The 22,762-nt window shown below is 48.1% G+C and overlaps 1 protein-coding gene across 1 annotated transcript in view; it reads right to left on the reverse strand.

The window, feature by feature from the left end:
* Positions 1-233: 233 nt before the first annotated feature.
* LOC308467620 (inositol polyphosphate 5-phosphatase OCRL-like) overlaps positions 234-22,762 on the reverse strand; it is a gene marked incomplete at both ends in the record, with an annotated part of 39,461 nt that continues 16,932 nt past the window's right edge. The window contains 11 exon segments of the mRNA XM_080989360.1: positions 234-349; positions 433-544; positions 1,346-1,484; positions 1,581-1,594; positions 2,182-2,259; positions 2,783-2,832; positions 2,835-2,913; positions 6,330-6,538; positions 20,659-20,824; positions 21,307-21,396; positions 21,893-22,028. Of these exon segments, the coding sequence (XP_080845486.1) occupies positions 234-349; positions 433-544; positions 1,346-1,484; positions 1,581-1,594; positions 2,182-2,259; positions 2,783-2,832; positions 2,835-2,913; positions 6,330-6,538; positions 20,659-20,824; positions 21,307-21,396; positions 21,893-22,028 (1,189 nt within the window).

Below are 22,762 nucleotides of genomic sequence, written 5' to 3' on the forward strand. Positions count from 1 at the left end.
GGAATGACTGTCCTCCAACAGGGTCCCTCCCCAAACACCCTGAACCTGCTGCCAATGCCCTGGAACCATGTGGAAAGCCAAGTGTGCAACCGTGTCAGGAGTCAAAAGGAAAAGGTGGAAAGGGCGAAGCACAGGGAAGGGAGCTGGCACATGGCAAGATGGCACAAGGGGAAGGGCAGGCACCAGAGAACAGAGGCTGGGCCTTGCCTCTTCCCTCCCCACTTCGTCTCCAGTCACGCTTGGCACCTTTCGTAGTCATCCGCCCCCAGCAGGAAGCCCAGGAGGAAGCCGATGGCACTCGGCAGAACGTTGAGCAGAGGCCATAGCAGGAGGCTGGCGAAGAGGGTGGCTGCAGGGAAGCGAAAACATTTGCATGAGAGGAGGCGGGAGCAGGAGGAAGGCCAGCTCCCAGCCAGGACAGGCAGGCCTTACCTAGCATGTTGCCACTGACGTTGTTGCTCTCAGAGTATTTCAGCAGCTCCTGCAGGAAAGCCACCACGAAACGGAACACATTCTGGTGCGACCGCGGCAACTGGCAGATCACCGGCAAGACAGGGAGGGGCGGTTTGGAGTTTCAGTGTAGAGCTTTGCTAGAGGAGGGGCATGGATCACTAGCACGGTGTACTTGTTGTGTTTGCAGGTTTAGACCTGGCATTAAAAAAAGAATGTTTAAAATGGTAACCGGACTAGAACCCTGCTGGGAACTTTGGGGAATAATACACCTGTAAAGTCGGAAGGGACCACGAGGGTTAACTAATCGAACCCCCTGCAATGCCTAAGGTGGGGCTCGAACTCAGGACACTGAGATGAAGAGTCTTATGCTCTACCAACTGAGATATCTTGGGGGAAGGGCCATTGCTCTGCTTTTCATGCAGAAAGTCTCAGGCTCCACCCCCAGCATCTCCCAGGAGGGTAGGGAACATCCCTTGTCTGAAATCCTGGAGAGCCACTGCTTGTCAATTTCGACAATACTGAGCTAGATGGCCCAGTATATGGCCGCTTCCTGGGTTGGAAATTCAAGCGAGGTTCACTGAAACAGGTGGGCTATTGTTACAAGTCCTGGTCAGAAAGCAAAAAGGCAACATGTGCGCACCCCACCCCCCTCCACAACCGAGAGGGATGGTTATCAAAGGAGACATCAGCAACCTCTGCAGTTAACAAGGCTTCCCAGACCAGACTAGCCCTCCTGCCAGTGTGCCGGTTTACTGGCTTTCAGGGATGTTTTAGTGGATTTCCTGTTACTCGCGGCAACATTTGGACTAGATGACTTTGGAAATCCCTTCTGATTCTATGCTTCTGTACACACCAAAGACCAGCCAGCAAGAGATGGGGCTCTGGGGCCGACCTGGCGACAGAGGTGGCTGTCATGTGAGCACTCAAGGCAGTGTTGATACAGTTCATAGCAAAGGACTGGTTCTGGCACTGCCTCCAGGAAGATGTGCAGAGCTTCGGCCACCGAGTGGTCACTGCCAGCTATTGACAGCCTGGCAAGGGAAGTGTTCTGTCCTGTTACCTGCAGCCTGCCTCCTTCCCAGGCTGGTCCAAAGCAAGAAGCTTGGTCCTTTTACATCTGGGCCCACCTTGCAAGTTCCCCCTTTTGGCGCAAGGTGGACCTTGAACCCGCAGCCCTGAGATTAAGAGTGTCACGCTCTACCAGCTGAGCCATCCCACTGTAATTATCCCACACCTCCCCTCTTGACGAAGCTGCCTGCAAAGCTGATCTGCCGAGGAAATGTCCTTCTGCAGGCATGGTTTCAATCCAAACAACAAATACTAGTGGTCAACTCCAAAAGTGCGGTCAAGAAACCCTGCTTGCCAAAGAACAATTGAACGCGCCCTTGAAGCTCCTTTGCAGCCATGTCTTTACCTGTCTCCACACCTGACATCACGTATGATGCTAGATGTGGGGCCTGCGGGCCTCTCAAGGTTCCCCACCTCTGCTCTATCTAGCCAGGCTGATGTTTTCAAATGGGGGTTAAAGCTGTGAAGCTGTTTGGATGCATGACTGCACTTGACTGTGGGCATTTCATTGTGCTGTGTCCCAGAGCCTTAAGGATGGAGTGGCCTAGGAACCTAAGCCACCAGGTATATAAAAGTGAGGTCCACTCCAGCCAAGAGCGAAAGAAAACCACCAAGCAGCACTGCTCCCCAACAATGCCCCCCAAAGAGGATGCGGATCGTCTCGGGAATGCTGGTGTCCAGGCACTCAGTTATCTCCTGCAGCTCTTCCTGCATGCCCGGGGTCTGGAAGAGGTCCTCCTGAAGCAGAGTATCACCCATGCGTTAGGAAGGGATGAGGTAAATCCTGGATAGCATGAAGAACAATCCAGCCCTGGGGTGCATAATGTGAGGTCGAGAAATGCCACAATGGAGAGAAGCCCATCACCAAGAGAGCTGGCACAAGGGCTGAGAATTGTATCCCGCCTGCTTTCCACAGTAGCATTCCTACTACCCTTCTCATGATTTGGGGCAATGGGAGAGTGAAATCATTCCCCGCGTCTTCTAGTGACGAGTCTCAGAGAGCCGCTTTGCTAGGGATAGACAGACAATGGTTGGGAACACTTGGGTTCTTCTGAGCCGCTCTAAGGAATAGCATATGCTGGATGTCCCACCCGCTGCCGCTCCACCAAGGTGCCACTATACTCACAGCAGGAGTTTGTAAGAGCGAGTCGGTAGCTAAGATATAAATCAATTGTGGCGTTTGGAACCTGCACACCCCAAAACTGGTACTGGATTCCAGCCCACACCCATGCTTTCAATGGTACAGTCCCCCTCAGCTCACCTGGTGGCAGGCATTCTTGAAGAGGTGGACCACCAAAAGCCAGATCTCTCTGGCCGCTCAGTGGAGTCATCACCATCCTGGGGTACGATATCCAGAAACTGCTTCTCCTGGAGGTCCAATGACAAGCGGGACTGGCATGAGAGCCTGACAGAATGTGTGCCTGTATGCATTCTTTCCTTGCTCCAGCTGGGTGGACAAGTCTTGCCCTCTGAGGCCACAACTAGGGCTGGGCGATAGCTGGCTTTCAACACGGTGATATAGCACTAGCTAAACACTGCAATATGTGGGAATGTTCTGGGGTGCAGGAGAGGATATATTGACTAATTATATCCTTATCCAACTTGTGCTAACAAGTTCCCAAAATATCAGCAGAGTTTATAAACATTCCCCTTTAAGTTCGCAATGGTAACGTGTGCACAGGTTCGCTAGAACCTCTATAATAATTACCCTGGTAATTTCCCCTTTGTTCCCTCTTAAAATACAAGACACGACACAGTCTTTATGAAAGTATAAAAGAGTTTACTCACGTTCTGTTCACAATATGATCCCAGAAGGCAGACAGGCTTAAAAAGGTTATATACATTCAGAATCTATCTCATAGCAAGATAGTCCTTTCCTCCTCTCTTGGCTGAGAGCCAAGAGAGCATCTTTAGATGCTTCCTCATCGAAGGAAAATGGCAGAGAGAGAGAGATGGCTGCCTGCCCTGTGCTTTTGTCATTACCTGCACAGGTGAGGCCACACCCACCTCTGGTCACATGCGGAGGAAGTCCGTCCCCAGGAAGTTTACCTGCTTGCTGGACAGACATCCCTCCCCATGTTCTAACATGTACACTCTAGGAATGTTGTCATTGACTGCTCCTGTGTTTACATCCCACACAATACACCAATATATCGCGATGTCTGAAATAAGATGGAGCTATGTAGAGGCATTGGCTGGCTTCACGGTTTCCCCCGCATTGTGATTTTTGCTGCCCCCTGCAGGAGGGCAGGGGAAAGCTGAACCGGCAGAGTCCACAGGGGCTGCAGGAATCTTGAGAAGCATTGTCTGGCTTCACAGTTTCCCCCCACATGGTGTTTTTTGCATAGCACACACACACATCATGATTCGCAATATATTGCCAGGTCAGAAATTATGAAACCAGTCTCACTATCTAGACTTCAAGCTGATTTCAAAATATATCTATATTGACATATTGCCCGGCCCTAGCCACAGCAAGCATCTCAAGTGGGAAAACAAAAAACAAATTGCTCGCACCCCAAATCCAAGCTCCCCCTCCCCCTATTAATATGCAGCTCGTAATCTTCCCACTCCGGATGTGCAGCTCACCCAAAAGCTTACTGAATATGCAGCTGTGGACATGAGGTTTGGCTAACATTTTATTTAAATTGCTGGAACCTGCCCTGGGACCTTAGGGTGAAGGGCAGGAAATAAGGAACAAAAACAGCAACAGAACATGGATGGGCCTTCATAGGTTGATGGGCTGCAGCCCCAGCCAGCATGATGAGATGATGGGGTCACATGTTCACCACCCCTTGTCTAGAGCACGTTGCAGAGGCAGTGGTAGAAACTGAGCAACAGCTGGAGCCCCAGCCCACGACTTTGTCTGGGCAATGCAGCACACAGCAGCTGGTGAACCATGCCTCCTGCCTCCTTCCCATCTTCCTCTCCAGAAATGTTCAGGGTGGTTAGTTCTATCTCAAGCTACCACATTCAAGAGAAAGAGGAGGGGGGAGCAAGAGAGCTTTAGGAGCACAGCAATGGCAAGCAGCCCATCACTAAAAGGAGCTGGCAAGGATGGAGAATTTGACCCCCTCATCCCCAGGGCAGCTGTTGATTAGGACCCAGTTCATCCCCCCCCCAATACTCCCCGCCCCTGTCTTGAGAGAGAGAGTGTGTGTGTGTATTGGTGTGGGGAATGACACATACTGTATCAGAGTCTTACTGCAAGAGTAGCTGGTGCATGCTAAAGAACACAGGAGCCTTGCTGGGTTAGATCAGCATTTTGTTCCCACAATGGCCAACCACATGCCCTTGGGAGTCCATAGGGACACGGGGACAATAGCACTCTGTCTATCATGTTCCCCAGAAACTGGTAATCAAAAGCATGTGGTTTCTGATAATAGTGGCAAGAAATAGCCTTGACCGGTAGCCACTGATAAACATATCCTCCATGGTTCTAAATGTCTACAGCTGTCCAAATTGACAGTCACCACTGTCTCCTTGTGGCTATGATAATACACCCAAGTAGATATGATTTCGAGAGGAGTGACATTTCCCTGAGCCACCCCAAAGCAGCCACTACTGCTTCCCAAATGCCAGTGCTCAGGTGGTAAGAGTAAGCCAGAGTGGTATAGCCTGTGCAGCAGTTGCTGAGCACAGAGACAAGGAGAAAACTGGCTCTTGGGGCCAGAGGGGGCTGGCGCCTGCATCATGAGACTGGGCTTTCTGCCTCCCGTGCTGCCAATCGCAAGCGGACCCAGTCAAGCAGCGCAAAATCAGTGACAAGCAGTGATGGCAAATTCTGGTTTCGTCTCCATTCTCCTCTGCCGAGTTCTACAAGGGCCACGTTGAGACTAGGGAAGAGACCAAAGCAGAGAGCTAGAGCCACCACCTGGACTGGATTTGAGTCAGAAGGCAGGCAGGTGCGGGTTGCCTGAGAGGAAAGTCAGGTTGGTGGGGTAGTGCCTGGTTTGCCCTAAGGGACCAGCTGCCACTGCATGGAGCAGCTGCTGATCGTTGACAAGGGCAACTCCATTTATGTGCCTTCGGGGCACATGCACACTGGAAGGGGCACTTGAAGGGGCAAAAATGTCCCCCCCAAGAGCACTAAAGCGGCAAAGCGGCATGGAAACAGCATCTCGACTCCCTCCCAGGAGCTTTGGCACCGACCTTTCAGGCCTGTGGAGAGTTGGAGCAAGGAGTTTTGCAGGGAGGCTGGCAAGTGCTGCTGGTTTTCAAAAGGCCTTTCAAAAGGGTTTCCGGAAGTTTAGAGGGTGTTTGCAGGCTTTTCCAATGCTGTCCCCAATATACGCAATTTCATTTAAACGCACGGTACCTCGGAACGCAACCCCCGTGTAAACGGGGCGTTGCCTGTACCTGATTTGAGCCCGCTACAAGAACATCTAGAGGATAGCAAACCAACTGTTACCTTTTCTAGGAAGCTGTCTTCTCCCCGAGATCAGAGGAGGAAGGCAAGAGCAAAAGACAACCAAGGGTGTTAATGGCACAGGCCCTGAGAAGAGAAAGAAACAGCCCGTTGGCTGAACAGTATCTGGGCAGATGGCAGGGAAATGCACACGGTTCAGTGGCCCTGCGAAAGGGCAGGTGGGAGGACCAGAACCTGGGATGACTCAGTCAAGGCAAACAAAGGGCATGAACAGCACACAGGAAGCGGGTGCACAGCTACAGAAGCTGAATGCAGCGGAGGACCCCCAGCCCCCACATTGCTGAGTGGAAGAGCAGCTGTTTTTCAAGCAGGCAAGCAGAGTGGGAAGGGTAGACATCCAGCAGATGAACCTGCCAGGTAAATCAACCCCTTTCCCTACCAGGTCAATAAGTCTGGTGACGGGAACTTTGCCAATCGGCTGCCTCATCCAGCACAAGGCTTCCAAGGAGGTCCTGAAGCAGCTTGGTAGGTAGCTCCCACTGATGGTGAGGAAATAGTCCTTGCCACGGTCAAGGTGAAGGACAAAGATAGCCTCAATCTTCTCTTCCTTGCTGACGTACACATCCAGGGAAATGTCCACCGTCTCACCTAAAACGGGTGGAGGTCAGGTAGATACACTCTTTGGCACAGCCAAGTTGGCTTGTCTGTAAATTAAAAGTTAAGACGGTGAATAATTGAACAGAAGGACACAATAGGAGCCTGCTGGATCAGGCCAATGGCCCATCTAGTACAGCCTCCTGTTCTCACAGGTGTATCGGGAAAACCTTAACTTCAAGAATTAGGAAAAGAAGCGACTCAGTTCCCACCCCCACCCCACTTTCCTCTCTAGTCCTCCAAAGCAGCAGCTGCACAGAAGATGGTGACAGGATACTGGGGGGTGAGAGAAAGTGACCCTAACAAAAGAATATAAAAAGGGAAAGCATTTATTTGTCTCCTAAAGGATTTTTGCGCCCCAATGTAACTTTCTTTTTTAGTGTACATTTCATTGAGTTTTTAAAAGTTTGGCTAGTTCTATATGTTCCTGTTATGTACTGAGTTGAATAGGATCCAAACTGTAGCAGTCTGATTGGTCCTAGAACAATAGGATCCAAAAGGCAGCAGTCTGATTGGTCCTAGAACAATAGGATTCAGAATGCAGCAGTCTGATTGGTCCTAGAACAATGCAGCAGTATGATTGGTTGGCAGGAACCACCCAATCCTGCTCCAGATAGAAGTGAATCCACAACCTGATTGGCTTACAGTAGAATTCCAGAATTAGCCAATCATGTGCAGCCCATTGTGTAAATAATGTATATAAAGCAGATACTGTGAGGAGACATTTATTCATTCCTCCTCACCACTATGAGCTGAATAAAGAGCATGAAATCACTTTGCGACTCTGAGTATATTTCACTGGCGACGAAGGTGGGATCCCGCTGAGCTGACTGCCACACACAGCACCGCAGCACCGCCAACTGCCGCACCGCTGCCTCGCACCGTGTATCCAGGCTTCAGCTCCGGGGCACAAGGAACTCAGAATGGCAGCCAACAGCAGCTTCTCGCCATTCAACCCAGCATCTGGAGACTGGGAAGCGTACGCCTCCCGTTTCACCTTCCTCCTAGAAGCCAAAGGGGTCACCGACGAAGAAGACGCCAAGAAGAGGGCGATATTCTTCAGCGTCTGCGGAGAGGAGACGTTTGAAATCGCCCGGGCTCTCCTTGCGCCTGAAGACGTCGCTACTGTTCCATACAAAACAATAATGGAACAGCTGAAGGGGCACTTTTCGCCGCAGCCCTCAGTGGTGGCTCGTCGAAATGCCTTCTACGCAAAGCGGCAAGCCCCTGGGGAAACCATAACTGGGTTTGTGACCTCTCTCCGCCAAGCCGCCCGGTTCTGCAACTTCTCAGAGCTGGAGAACATGCTTCGTGACCGCCTCGTCGGTGGCCTGAAGGATGAGAAGCTGCAACGACGCCTCTACGCTAAGAAGGACCTAACGTTCCAGGTCGCTCTGGAGGAGGCCCTGGCAACAGAAGCTGCCGAGAGGTCGACCCAAGAGGCACGGCCGAGCCTGCCATCCCAACCGAGGGTCCACCATGAAGACCTCACCGACGACTCAGGATCCGACAGGGAGGAGGTGCACCGAGTACAGCAGCGCACTCAAGCAGCGCACAGACCACAGCTGCCTCGACGAGAAGGAGGGAACTGCGCAAGCTGCGGGGAGAGTCACGAGAGGAGGACCTGCCGTTTCCGCAACGCAGAGTGCAGGCAGTGCAGAAAATCGGGACACATCGCCCGGGTGTGTCGGGCTCGGCCCACCCGACACCAGGCATCAGATGACCAATCCAAGAGCCCCAGGTCCCGGGGCCCAACGCACCAAGGCAACTCGACGGAGCTCACGGACTTCCAGGTATACCAGTTGCCCCACCCCAACGTAGAGAAAATTTATGTAGAGGTACAGATAGAGGGGGCCCCATGCCGCATGGAGCTTGACACGGGTTCAACTCTATCCATAATCTCGGCAAGGACCTTAAGGAAACTGTGTCCCACTGGGGGTCCCAAACTCAGGCCGGCCCCATTCACCCTCCGGGACTTCCAGAAACGTAAGGTCCCCACAATGGGGGTGGGGACCTTCAGGGTGCAATACCGAGGGCGGACGCGGCAACTGGACTTGCTTGTGGTCAAGGGCCCCTACATTAGCTTACTGGGATTGGCATGGTTTGGACCACTGGGGCTAGCTGTCACCGGGGTGAACCACACTAGCTTACAAGTGGACGTGGACGCCATATGCAAGGAATTTCCAGGGGTTTTCGATGGGAAATTGGGACAGTATACGGGCCCCCCCATTGCGCTACAGCTTGACCCCGCAGTACGACCGGTCAGGCTCAAGGCCCGCCGGGTCCCGTTCGCCTTGAAACCCCGTATAGACGAGGAATTGGACCGACTCGTAGAGCAAGGAGTGCTGGAGCCGGTGCCTAATGCTCCCTGGGAAACCCCAATCGTCACACCCGTCAAGCCTAATGGTTCGGTCCGCATCTGCGCAGACTACAAATGTACCATAAACAAGGCCCTCACGGCCCACGCATACCCAGTGCCAGTGGTCAGCCATGTCCTTGCCACCCTGGCTGGGTCGAAAATTTTTGGCAAGCTGGACTTGGCCCAAGCATATCAACAGCTGCCAGTAGATGAGGCCACAGCAGAGGCACAGACGATTGTGACGCATAGAGGAGCGTTCAGGGTAAAGCGGCTGCAATTCGGTGTCAGCGTGGCACCAGGCATATTCCAGAATATAATGGACTCTCTCCTTAAAGGGATTCCTGGCGTCACCCCCTTCTTCGATGATGTGTTGATTGCCGGCCCCACACCAGAGGAGTTTGAGGACCGCCTCCGCACCGTTCTGCACCGTTTCCAGACGGCGGGTCTCAAGGTGAAGCGGGAAAAATGTCTACTAGGAGTGCCTCAGGTGGACTTTCTGGGATTTATGGTGGACGCAGAAGGGGTCCACCCGACTGGGGACAAGGTACGGGCCATTTGTGATGCCCCAGCGCCCAAGAGCAAGACTGAACTTCAGGCCTTCTTGGGACTATTGAACTTTTACCATTCCTTCCTTCCCCACAAGGCGGCGGTAGCGGAGCCCCTACACAGACTCCTGGACAAGCGGGCCCCTTGGGTGTGGGGCCAGCGCCAGGAGGCCGCATTCCAGGCAGTCAAGGACTTGCTTGTCTCAAACTCGGTCTTGGCACACTTCGACGAGAGGCTGCCGGTGGTGCTAGCATGCGACGCCTCACCCTATGGCATTGGAGCTGTCCTGGGGCACCAACTCCCGGATGGAAGAGAGGTACCGGTGGCGTACTTTTCCCAGACACTCAACACAACCGAGCGGAACTACTCGCAAATCGACAAGGAGGGTCTGGCAATCGTAAAGGGAGTAAAAAAATTCCATGATTTCTTGTACGGGCGGCCCTTCACCGTGGTGACTGACCACAAGCCGTTGCTTGGCTTGTTTGCCCCCGAAAAGCAGACCCCCCAAGTGCTGTCTCCTCGCGTCCTCAGGTGGTCAATTTTCCTTGCCAGCTACCAGTATGCACTGATTCACCGACCTGGGAAGGCGATGGGCCATGCGGACGCCCTCAGCAGGCTACCACTACCGGAAACAGGCCCTGACCCAGCACCTGCACAAGAGGTTATGAGCCTGGAGCTGCTTCCCGACCGCCCCATTCAGGCACAAGAAGTTGCACACCATTCCAAGAAAGATAGGGTCATCTCCCGGGTCCTGGACTGGGTGTGGAGGGGATGGCCCAGCAGCAGCCCCGGGCCAGAATTCGCCGGCTACACAACCCGCAAACATGAACTGTCGGCCCACAAGGGGTGCCTGTTATGGGGAAGCAGAGTCGTTGTTCCCCAGCCCCTCTGCAAAAGGGTCCTCACAGCCCTACACGAGACACATCCAGGGGTAGTAAGAATGAAGGCCCTTGCCAGGAGTTATGTGTGGTGGCCGGGGATCGATGGAGAGATAGAGGCCTGGGTCAAACACTGCCAGGCCTGCCAAGAATCCCGCCCAGATCCCCCAAGGGCCCCAGTCCAGTCCTGGGAGTCCGCCCGAGCACCATGGTCACGCCTGCATGTGGATTTCGCTGGCCCCTTTCAGGGGAAAACATTCTTCATAGTGGTGGACTCCTACACCAAATGGCTGGAAGTCGCACTGGTACCGTCCACTTCCACGTCCGCAGCCATCCGGGTACTACGCAGGCTGTTTGCAACCCACGGGCTCCCTGACACTCTCGTCTCAGACAACGGGACTGCATTTACGTCAGGAGAATTCCAAACCTTCACAGCGCAGAACGCCATCCGCCACATCCGTTCGGCGCCGTTCCACCCTGCCACCAATGGCCAAGCAGAACGCATGGTGCGGACCACCAAGGACACCCTTCGCCGCATGACGCAAGGGGACTGGGAGTACCGCCTTGCCACATTCCTTCTAGCACAGCACAGCACCCCCAGCTCAACGACTGGCCGGAGCCCCGCTGAACTACTAATGGGTCGGCGCCTTGCAATCAGATTGGACCGCCTTCACCCCGATAGAGCTCAGGATGAGGTAGTGGTGGGGGAAGGCAGGAACCCCCGGACCTTCGAGGCCCAGGACCCAGTGTACGCAAAGAATTTTGGGGCAGGCCCAGCATGGGTACCCGCCACAATCACCAGGGTCACTGGCCCCGTGTCGTACGAGGTGCTAACGGATGGGGGGCAATGCTGGCGCCGCCACTGCGACCAGATACGGCGACGATTCCCGGGAGAAAACCAGGAGGAGGACAGGTCAGAGGAGTCCCAAGGGAACAGCGGGGCAGTGAGGCCCATAGAGCAGGAGGGGCCAGCAGGAGAGGCAGAATCAGTAAATACAGAGAGGACCCGTGAGGCCGAAAGGACACCGGAACCAGAACCACGACTGAGCGAGCCGGTTGCACCAGACCAAACAGCCGCATCACAGCCAGCATCCTTGGAACACGAGCCAGAACCCGGAGCCCGGACCAGGGAACACCCCAGGCCACAACGCACACGTAGGCCGCCGGCATACCTTGAGGACTATGAATGCGACCTCCCGGGCAGGACTGGAACTTAGAGGGGAGGGGTGTTATGTACTGAGTTGAATAGGATCCAAACTGTAGCAGTCTGATTGGTCCTAGAACAATAGGATCCAAAAGGCAGCAGTCTGATTGGTCCTAGAACAATAGGATTCAGAATGCAGCAGTCTGATTGGTCCTAGAACAATGCAGCAGTATGATTGGTTGGCAGGAACCACCCAATCCTGCTCCAGATAGAAGTGAATCCACAACCTGATTGGCTTACAGTAGAATTCCAGAATTAGCCAATCATGTGCAGCCCATTGTGTAAATAATGTATATAAAGCAGATACTGTGAGGAGACATTTATTCATTCCTCCTCACCACTATGAGCTGAATAAAGAGCATGAAATCACTTTGCGACTCTGAGTATATTTCAGTTCCCCAAGATATTTTTCTTCACAACATAAAAATACGCATTTTTTTTTTAAGAAGTAATTTTTGGACCCACTGCTCTCACTGGTTCCCTGCGATGCCAAAAGGTTTTTTGGGACCCTCCAGCATTGTTTTGCTTCAATTCATTTGTGTGTGTGTGTGTGTGTTTAAAGCTGGTCACACACACTTTTACACTTTGGGCTCAGCTGCTTTGACGTGTGGCCCTTGGAGGCTTGAGCATGGGGCAATGCAGCCCACAAATGTTTTTTTTTAAATAAGATATTTATTGAGATTTTCAAAATATTACAAAATAAAAATAAAAAAAGAAGAAAATACAAAATAAAAATGGTTAAAAACAACTCAATCTTTCCATTACTTATTTTTCATTAGCTTGTTTCCCGGACCTCCTCACGCCTCCTTTTTTTGTATTCCAGTTCGGTTTGTTGGTTCAGCAAATCCTTACCCTCTTTGTTTATCCTAGTCTTTAATCTTAAAATATTGTAACGTTAAATTTTTACCTATTAATAATCCATTTTTCATACTCCCTTATAGTATTACAGCTGAAAACCACTTAATTTCTATCCAACATCATCCTAACATTCATTAATTTTACAATATTTCTGTAGATAGTCTTTGAATTTCTTCCAATCTTCTTCCACCGACTCTTCTCCCTGGTCTCGGATTCTGCCAGTCATTTCCGCCAGTTCCATATAGTCCATCACCTTCATCTGCCATTCTTCCAGAGTGGGTAGATCTTGTGTCTTCCAATACTTTGCAATGAGTATTCTTGCTGCTGTTGTGGCATACATAAAAAAAGTTCTATCCTTCTTTGGCACCAATTGGCCGACTATGCCCAGGAGAAAGGCCTCTGGTTTCTCCAAGAAGGTATATTTAAATACCTTTTTCTTTTTCTTTTTTTTTTTTAATGATATTTATTCAAAGTTTCATCAATACATAAAAAATCCCCAACCCTAACCCAAAAAAGAAAAAAGAAAAAATAATAAAATAAGAAAAAAAGAGAAGAAAAAATACAAATCTCAAATTTCGACTTTTCATTTGCTTGATTCTTGAACCTCCTCACACCTCCCTTTTCGTATTCTAGTTTAATTCGTTATTTCAGCAAATTCTTCCCATATTTCTCAATTTTAATTTATAATTAATCTTCACAATCTATCTTATTTGTTAATCGACATAACCTTTCCCTCTTTTAATATAATCTGTTATTCAATTTACCTTAATCTTTAACCTTATCTTATCTTAAAAATCTTAAAATTTCGAAATCTCATCACATTCATACATTTCTCCTTAAAATCATTTCTACTAAAGCCAATTTGGTTCCTTTCCAGCATATTCCCTCAAATTTCATTGATATTAGACAAATTTCATTAATGTTAGACTAATTCCAAAATTATCATAAAAATTTCTATGATTTTCATCCAACGTCCCATCTTCCTGGTTTCAGTCATATCAGTCCTTTCTGTCCGTTACATAGTCCATCAATCTGGTGTTCTGATGTCCGAGGCCCTTAAATCACTTCTAGGCCCCTTCTGCAAATTTTTTTGTTCTTGTTTGTGTTTACGCAGTTCTTTGTCTATTGTTGGTTTCTGGGGGAGTGGGTCTCCGGAGGGTTCCATCCAGTGATAATTTCCATTTTCCTTCATTATATTGTCCCCTTCCCCCCAGTCCCACTCCCAATCTTCGTCTTTGTAGTCCAAAAAGTATGTATCCAGAAGATAGTTATTCACCTGTTTCACGGTCACACTGGAGTTAAAAGCTTCCTTAACTTCAAATGCTTCCCAGCACTCTCCAAAGTCCATCTTCCAACGCAGTAGCTTTTGTTCCTGGAAAACTTTGGGTCTTTCCATTTGTGTTGTGTAATAGATAGCTACTGCCTCTTCCTCCTCCATCTGCCCTTGGACTTGCTTTATCAAGCCAGGTTCATCCTTATTCCCTGTTAAATCATATTGGCTGGCCACAGCACTCATAAAATCCAGTTTTTCATTCATCAGACTCACTTTCTCGTGCAGCTGCTCCAGCAAAACATTAGTCCTACCAAGGGCAGACACCAAACCTTCCTGCCAATACATTTCTATTCGAAAACAAGGTCAAACGGCTGTTCCCACGATCCAAATCTCACAAATGCAAGCTGCGACTGCAAACTGACAGGCTCCCTCTAGGGGACACAATTTCTGTTTGTATCCATTATTATTATTATTATTTAAAAGAAAGTATCCAACAAAGAAAGTTACTTTCAATTTCAGGTCCTTTCAATTTCAAATACTTTGTTTCTTTAAAGAGCAAAAATGCAGAAGGTAGCGTTGAAGTTAATTTGTTTCTTCTTCTTCTTTTTTTTTTTTTTAACTATCTGTCAAAAGTACTCCACTTTCAATCAATGGACGTCTCAAGCGATTTCTGTCCCGACACCCCGTCCCCAGGTTTGGGACGGTGGAAATTTAGATTCCTTTTCTCACTTCCTGCAGGATTAAGCTGTCAAATCCCCCCCCCCCCTTCTCCTGCTTCCAAGGGGGTTTTGTTGGTTATGGGTGCCGGAAATTTCCAACTTTAAAAGAACTTTTCAGGCTATTAGGTTGCAAGATCTTTGCTTCAAGCTGTATACAAGGACGGGAGGCGGACTTCCTGTTTACACCTTCCCGCTTCGTGCCTAATTTCATAAATTTAAAAGTTCCTTAGTCCAATTCTCCGTTTTTACTCACGGGTACTTGATTTAGAGTCCAAATGTCATCAGGAAAAAGTCAGCGCTCTCCGGCGATGGCTGCGCGGCTTCCCTCCATGGAAATAGCAATCAGTTCGCAGCACTGCGCTGCTCCACCCGCTTCACTCCGGAGCCCCGAAAATGGGTTTCCTCGTGAGTAGGGGAGGCGCTTTGGTGCTCTGCCGAACCCCACGTTCCCAGGCTTCTCCCGCCTGGGATTTCTAGTGGGCCCCCGCCTTTGCCGCGGCAGGAAGCCCCAGTTTCCACAGAGACCGTTCCTCCAGTCGGAGGAACTCCGCCATTCACCGATGGCGCTGACCCGGAAGTCCTTATTTAAATACCTTTTTCAATTCCTTCTAGATCATCTCCCAGAAAGCCTTAATCCTTGGGCACGTCCACCAAAGGTGAAAGAATGTACCTTCAGTTTCTTTACATTTCCAACATTTATTATCGGGCAAATGACAGATTTTTGCAAGCTTGACTGGGGTCATGTACCACCTGCATATCATTTTCATAATATTCTCTCTTAAGGCATTGCATGCCGTAAACTTCATACCTGTGGTCCATAACTGTTCCCAGTCAGCCATCATTATGTTATGTCCAACATCTTGTGCCCATTTAATCATAGCAGATTTCACTGTTTCATCCTGAGTATTCCATTTCAACAGCAAGTTATACATCTTTGACAAAATCTTAGTTTTGGGTTCTAACAGTTCTGTTTCTAATTTTGATTTTTCCACCTGGAAACCAATTTTCTTGTCCGAATTATATGCCTCCATTATCCGATAATAATGAAGCCAATCTCGCACTTTGCTTTTTAGTTTCTCAAAACTCTGCAATTTCAGTCTATCTCCCTCTTGTTCCAGAATTTCCCAATATTTCGGCCACTTGGCCTCCATATTGAGCTTTTTCTGTGCTTTTGCTTCCATCGGTGACAACCACCTTGGGGTTTTGTTTTCCAATAAATCATTATATCTTATCCAGACATTAAACAATGCTTTCCTGACAATATGATTCTTAAATGCTTTATGTGCTTTGACCTTATCATACCACAGATATGCATGCCATCCAAATACGTTGTTAAAACCTTCTAAATCCAAAATGTCTGTATTTTCAAGAAGCAGCCATTCTTTCAACCAGCAGAAAGTTGCTGATTCATAATAAAGTTTAAAGTCTGGCAGGGCAAATCCACCCCTTTCCTTTGCATCAGTTAATATCTTAAATTTTATTCTGGGCTTCTTGCCCTGCCAGACAAATCTAGAAATGTCTCTCTGCCACTTCTTGAAGCAGTCCATTTTGTCCACAATTTGCAATGTTTGAAACAAAAACAACATTCTAGGCAATACATTCATTTTTATCGCAGCAATACGACCCAGCAGTGAAAGCTTCAAATTTGACCAAATTTCTAAATCTTTTTTCACTTCAGCCCAGCATTTTTCATAGTTGTCTTTAAATAGATTCCCATTTTTAGCTGTCATGTTAATCCCCAGGTATTTCACTTTCTTAACCACTGTTAAACCTGTCTCATTCTGAAACCTCTCTCTTTCAAACGGTGTTAAATTTTTCTCTAAAACCTTGGTTTTTAACTTATCCAGTTTAAATCCTGCAACCTGACCAAATTCTTGAATCAGTTCTAAAACCCTTTTGGTACTAGATTCTGGCTCCTGTAACGTCAATACTAAGTCATCTGCAAATGCTCTCAATTTGTACTGTTGACTTGTACTGTTGACTTGTATACCTTTAACTAACTGGTCCCTTCTAATCATATTCAGCAAAACCTCCAGGACCGATATAAAAAGCAATGGGGAAATTGGGCAACCTTGTCGTGTCCCTTTTTCTATCTTAAATTCTTCCGCCACCACATTATTTACAATTAGTTTAGCCTTTTGTTCTGAATAAATTGCACTTGTACCATTTTCAAAGCCTTGGCCTACCCCCATCCCCTGTAGGTTCTTCTTCATAAAACTCCAAGAGATATTATCAAAAGCTTTCTCCGTGTCCACAAATATCAAAACTGCTTTAGTATTTATGTTCACTTCTAGTTTTTCCAAAATATCAATTGTATTCCTCAAATTGTCAGACAAGTGTCTTCCCGGGAGAAAGCCCGCTTGGTCTTTATGAATCTCTTCCATCAACACTTTTTTCAATCTCTTGGCCAAAATGTCTGCAAAAATTTTGTAATCCACATTAAGTAATGATATGGGGCGGTAGTTCTTAAGCTGAGTCTTTTCAGTCTCTGTTTTCGGTATAAGTGTAATATACGCTTCTTTCCACGACTCTGGTGCCCTTTTCCCTTCCAATATTTCATTGCAGACTTCCTTTAAAGGTTGTACTAACCACTCTTTCAAGGATCTATAGTATCTAGAAGTCAGCCCATCCGGTCCTGGAGATTTGCCCAATTGCATATTTTGAATGGCACCTTCTACTTCCTGTTCAGATATTTTATATTTCAACATTAATTTACTTTCTTGAGAGATTTTTTGTAATCCATTTATCTTCAGAAATTGATCTATGTCCATTTCTTTCTGTGGCCCTTGTGTGTATAATTGTTTAAAGTACCTCTGGAAACAGTTTCTAGTCTCATTTGGGTTGTGTATGTTCTTTCCTTCCACTTCTAAATTTGTAATAATATTTAATTTTTGTCTTTTTTTCATTTGGCAAGCCAGCAATTTCCCACATTTATTAGCTGATTCAAATGTTTTTTGTCTCATTTGTTTAATTTTCCATTCTATTTCCTGATTCATCATTTCCATATATTGTACTTGATATAACTTTATTTCTCTCAAAATCTCCTGCGACTTTGGTTTTGCTCTCAATTTCTTCTCACTTTCTTTTATTTTCTCCAAAATTTTATCTTTCTTCTCATTTTGGCTTCTCTTCTTTATTGCATTCTGTTGTATCAGGAACCCTCTCATGACCGCTTTGCTTGCATCCCAGATTACTCTTTTTTCAACATTAGTGTTCATATTTATTTCAAAATAGTCTCTCAAGGTTTTTTGGGCCTTTTTATACACTTCTTCATCTCTGAATAAGGTGTCATTCATCCTCCATCTGAAGGAGCCAGTTGATATTAGTTTCATCTCCATCCTTACAGCATTGTGGTCGGAGCAGGTTTTTGGACAAATTTCCACTTTCTTTATCTTTGGTGCCATTCCTCTAGTTACCCATATTTGGTCAATTCTAGTCCATGTCATCTTGGCTTCAGAAAAGAAGGTTCCCTCTCTTCCCAACGGATTCTTTGTTCTCCAAGTATCGACTAAGTCCAAGTTGTCTGTCAGCTCGAAAAATGTTTTCGGTAGTCTACCATCCTTGGTGACTACCTGTCTTTGTGCCTTATCCATATTTGTAGATACTACTCCATTCATATCCCCCATCAAGATCAGATTGTAATCCAAATAGTCCTTTAAGGTCTCATGCAACTTTTGAAAGAATTCAGATTTCCCCTCATTCGGTGCATAAATTCCTACTATCAAAAATTTCTCTCCTTGAATTTGAATTTCAATTGCCACAAATCTTCCTTGATCGTCTTTAAAAATGAATTTCGGTGATAGTCTCTCCTTTGCATAAATCACTACTCCTCTTTTTTTAACTTTGTCAGATGAAATAAACTCCTGTCCCAATCTCTTGTTGATCAATACTTTCCTATGTAGCCTTATCACGTGTGTTTCCTGTAGGCAAATCAAGTCCAATTGTTCCTTTTTTAGTAAATGAAAAACACTTTTCCTTTTCCGAGGAGAGTTGAGGCCATTACAATTCCAACTTAATAGTTGCAGAGCCATGATGGGGTTACTTCTCTTTACCTCCAACTGCGCCAAGTGTTTGTTCTTGTTCTGTCGGTGGTGTCACTTTCTCTGAACCATGCAATCCAAAAGATAAGTTTGCTATATCTAGTATTCCTCTTTCCAGTGCTTTTGGCTCTTCTCCAGATTCCACTTCTTTCTGTAGGTCTTCTCCGTGGTCTTTCAAGAATCTATCTTTGTCATTGACTGATCTTATTTTTATCTTTCTTCCTTTATATTTAAAGGACAGGCCTTGAGGGAATTCCCACCTAAAGATGATTCTCTTCTCAGCAGGGCAACCAGATCTCCGTAATTAAGCCTTAAGTCCAAAAGATGTTTTGGAATGTCCTTAAATATCTCCACACTTGACTCATATATTTCCAGAGTCTTTTGGTAATGCAGATTCAAGATTTTGTCTCTCTCCTCTTTTGTTCGAAGGGTAATCAAACAGTCTCTCACCTTGTTCTTCCTTCCTCCTCTTCCAAGTCTAAATGCGCTCACTATCTTAAATTCTTCCTTCCCCAAATCCTGTTGCCAGAAGTCTGCAAATTCCTGCGTAAGAAAGTCAGTCAAGTTATCTTTCTCAAGTTCTGGTACAGCCCTGATTCTCAAATTTCTTTGTTTCTCCTTCAATTCAATCATAGACAACGTCAAACCGTGGTCCTCGAGTTGCCTATATATCGGTGGTATCTTCTCTTGAGTAGCAGTTGCTATGTCTTTTGCTTCTTCGGCTGTCTTTCGGGTCAAAGCAGATTCCTGTAACAATTTCTCAATAGTCTCTGTATTGGTATTCACCTTCTGTCCCAAATTATTAATACTTGTAGTATTTTGGTCAATTTTAACTGATGCTTCGGCTACTTGTTTATTTGTTTCAGCTACTTGTTTAGTTAAATTTTCCAAAGATTCATTAATTTTTCCTAGTGCCAGGGCCAAAATGTCTTCAGACAACATTACTTTTGGTTTAACTTCTGGGGGTGCAGCCCCTGATAATCCAGATGGTCCAGAAGGACCAGATGTTGAAGCTCTTCGCTGCGACGCAGTATCTGTCCGATAGGGTCTGCCAGACCTAGTAGTTTCTTCCTGAATCAACTCTAACTTTCCTCTTCCATCTGCCATAACACTCTCATAGAAGTCCAAGGTCAATCCCACGGCTAGAATTTGTTTTGAAATGGAAAATTCCCCTAGCCCAGTTGTTATTGTAGCAATGTCAAACCTCCTCTAGGGGGACACAGTAACAGTCAAAGCTTGCAACTTTTTTTAAAAAAGTAGTCCTTATAAATCCCCCAATTCACAAGAAAACAACAGTTTCAATTGCACTTAATCAGTTACTTTAAAGCCAGGAGAAGTCCAGAAACACTATCTCTCTTGCAGAGTTAGCTGTCAAAAGTACTCTGTTTACCGATAGTGCTTTTCACAGAGCGGCATTCCTTGTCTCAGGGCAGTCCGTTCCCAGGTTCTAAGCGGTGGATTTTAGCTTCCTTTCCCTCTTTTTTTTTTTTTTTTTTTGCAGATAAATACAGTTCAAACCTTTCCCCCCTCCTCTCCTGCAATCCGGAGGGGAGATCGCTTTTCTGATGTTAGGATTTAAGTCTTTTTTCAAACGTCTTTCAAAGTTTCCGCTTACAGTCTCTTTCCTTTGATCTGTTTACAAGAAAGGAAGGCGGACTTCCTGTTTATACCTTCCCGCTTCGGTGCCGAATTAAGTTATTTTTCCCTTTAAATCCAATTTTATCCTACTCACGGGTAGTTGCTTTCGAAGTCAAATTGTCCCAGGAAAAAGTCAGCGCTCTCCGATAACGGCTGTGCGGCTTCACTCCGCGGAAGAAGCAGTCGACTCTCAGCACCGCGCCGCTCACCCCGTCTCGCTCCGGAGCCCATAAAAGGGTCCCTTCGCAGTTTGGGGGGGGCGCAAAAGGTGCCCGCCAAGTCCCCACGTTCACAGGCTTCACCCGCCTGTGATTTTTGAAGGGTCCCCACTTTGCCGCAGCGGTCAGACCCGATCCCACGGAGCTGGTCCCTCAGAAACTCAGAGGGAATCCGCCATTACCGATGGCACCAACCCGGAAGTCTCTGCAGCCCACAAATGTTAAGCCTCCCCTGCTCTACCAAACTCCCAAGGTTTGAGGGAGGAGGGTTGGGAAGAGGAGGGGAAAAGGGGGGATGAAAAGGAAACCAAGGCCTTCCCTAGATGACCCTTGGGGTCCCTTTCCAACTCTACAGTTCTCTGATTCCAGAGAGAGACGCGCTGGGCTCCAAGTATCCCTCGCAGGGCTCAGCGCGAAGCCATGGCTTACAATACTGGCTGTCACTGAGCTTGGGGATAAAGGAGAAGTGGAGGGTGACCTGCCCGTTGTTTGTGATCTGGAACTTCTCCTTCTGCAGCTGCCGGAACGTCACATTCTCAAACGGAAACTGCAGAGCAAAAAGGGGGGGGGAGGAAAGAGAGTGCTTGCCTTCAGCAGAGGCAAGGAAACGTGCTCCAGGGGGAAGTTTGTCCTTGGCCCCGGGCTATCATTTAGGGGACTGCACATGCAACAGGTCCACGTGGGGCTCTCCAGATCTTGCTGCACTTGCCACTGGCCATGTTGGCTGGGGATGATGGGAGTTGTAGTCCAGCATCTGGAGGGCAACATGCTGGCTACCCCTGGAGTCTTTGCCTGCGAGGAAGAGGAAGAGGCTGCTGCTCAGTGGAAGGGCATCTGCCTTGCATGCAAAGGTCCCAGGTTCTATCCCCAGCATCTCCAGGTAGGGCTGGGAGAGATCCCCCGGAAATCCTGGGGAACCGCTCAAGACTGAGCTAGATGGGCCAAGGGCTTCTTTCCCCCCTGGTCTTTTTGCAGCAAACCCTCTTTAAGGGGTTGGAGAGGATCCTATTCGTCTTTACCTCCCTCCAGGGAGGGAAGGAATTCGTTCTCCATCCTGTCCATCAACTGAACAATATCTTCAAACACTTTCTGGTACTGTCGGTCAGCCACAACCTTCACCTATGGGGGGGGGCAGAGCACATTTGTTGGGGCTATGGACTGAAAGGGGGGGGCACGAGTTAAGAGCAGAAAGGCCTGATGCACCCCCCTGTTCCCAGCCCTGAAAGAGGCAAGTACTGTAACTCTGAGAGCTTTCCCAGGATGGCAGCGGCTGTGACTTCCAGACCCAATGGGCTGAAGCCAAATGCTCCAAGCCAAGTACCACAGAAGCTCCATTGCATGAATGGAGCCAACGGTTAAGGTATACAGTTCAGCCCATGTGGTCTGCCATGCCTGCAGGAGCAGCGTGTACTCAGAACAGTGGAGAATGGAAGCCTAGGGATTTAACAGAGCCAAAACCTGCCCACTCCTTGCACCGGAAGTCATTGGCCAAGGAGGAGCTCTGTGGAAAGGGGCCTGGTTGTTGGTCAGGGCTTGCCCAGATTCGAGGAGGTGCCACATAGCAGGCAACTAAAAACCCTGAATAGACGATAGCCCTGGCCAGGGCAGGTGTTACCCCTGTGAGGAAGAGGGAGCTGACGGGCTTGTGGTCGCTCCTTTTCAATTCCATGTGGCTTCGGTAGCTGAGCTGATTCACGCTGCCTCCTCTCCAGAGGATTGGCTCACACCATGCTGGCACACGGCACTTCCCACTGCAAGGAGACAGGAGAGACACCAGGACTGTTGGACTGGCTGAGGCAACACACAAGGCTCACACAGTCAAACTTTGGCTTCACACATGGCGTGTGATCTTGACCACGGTCAAGAGCTGGAGATGATGGGGCTTGGGAGTCCAACTTCTGAAGGGGCGGACCTTGCAGGTGTGCAGGCATTTTGCCTCATGGAGAGAGTTGTCAGGAAATCAAAAGCTGCCTTCTACCAGGTCAGAATGAATTTCTGACCTCCCCCAGTTTGGATTCCTACATTGCAGGGGGTTGGACTAGATGACCCTCGTGATCCCTTCCAACCCCACAATTAATTAAGTCTACTCTGGCTGGCAGCAGCTCTCTGTGGCCCAATCCTTTTTCAGGTGGCGGTGCCTTTCAACTTGAGACTCTGCATACAAAGCATATGGCACACCACCAAATGATGATCCTTCCCCAAAGCAAGGGGCCCCGTTATTCTTGTTCAGACACTATTTTTTCAGTGATCCAAAAGACCCTTTCTGGCACCTGAAATGCTGCCCAAAGGAGCCTGCCCTTTTCCGGCTTCGTCACTACATGTTCCGCCTGTCCTTTTGATTTCCCCATTACCACAGCAAGAGCAATTAAACTAGCAGGCCTAGGTGGCTTCTGACAGTTGTCCAGAACCACAAGAATATGCCAAATCCTGGATGGTGAGGCTCAATGGCTACTAGCCATAATGGCCACAGAACATACTCCACCAG

The sequence above is a fragment of the Podarcis pityusensis genome (assembly GCF_964106645.2).
Source record: "Podarcis pityusensis genome assembly, chromosome: W".
Taxonomy (NCBI): Eukaryota; Metazoa; Chordata; class Lepidosauria; order Squamata; family Lacertidae; genus Podarcis; species Podarcis pityusensis.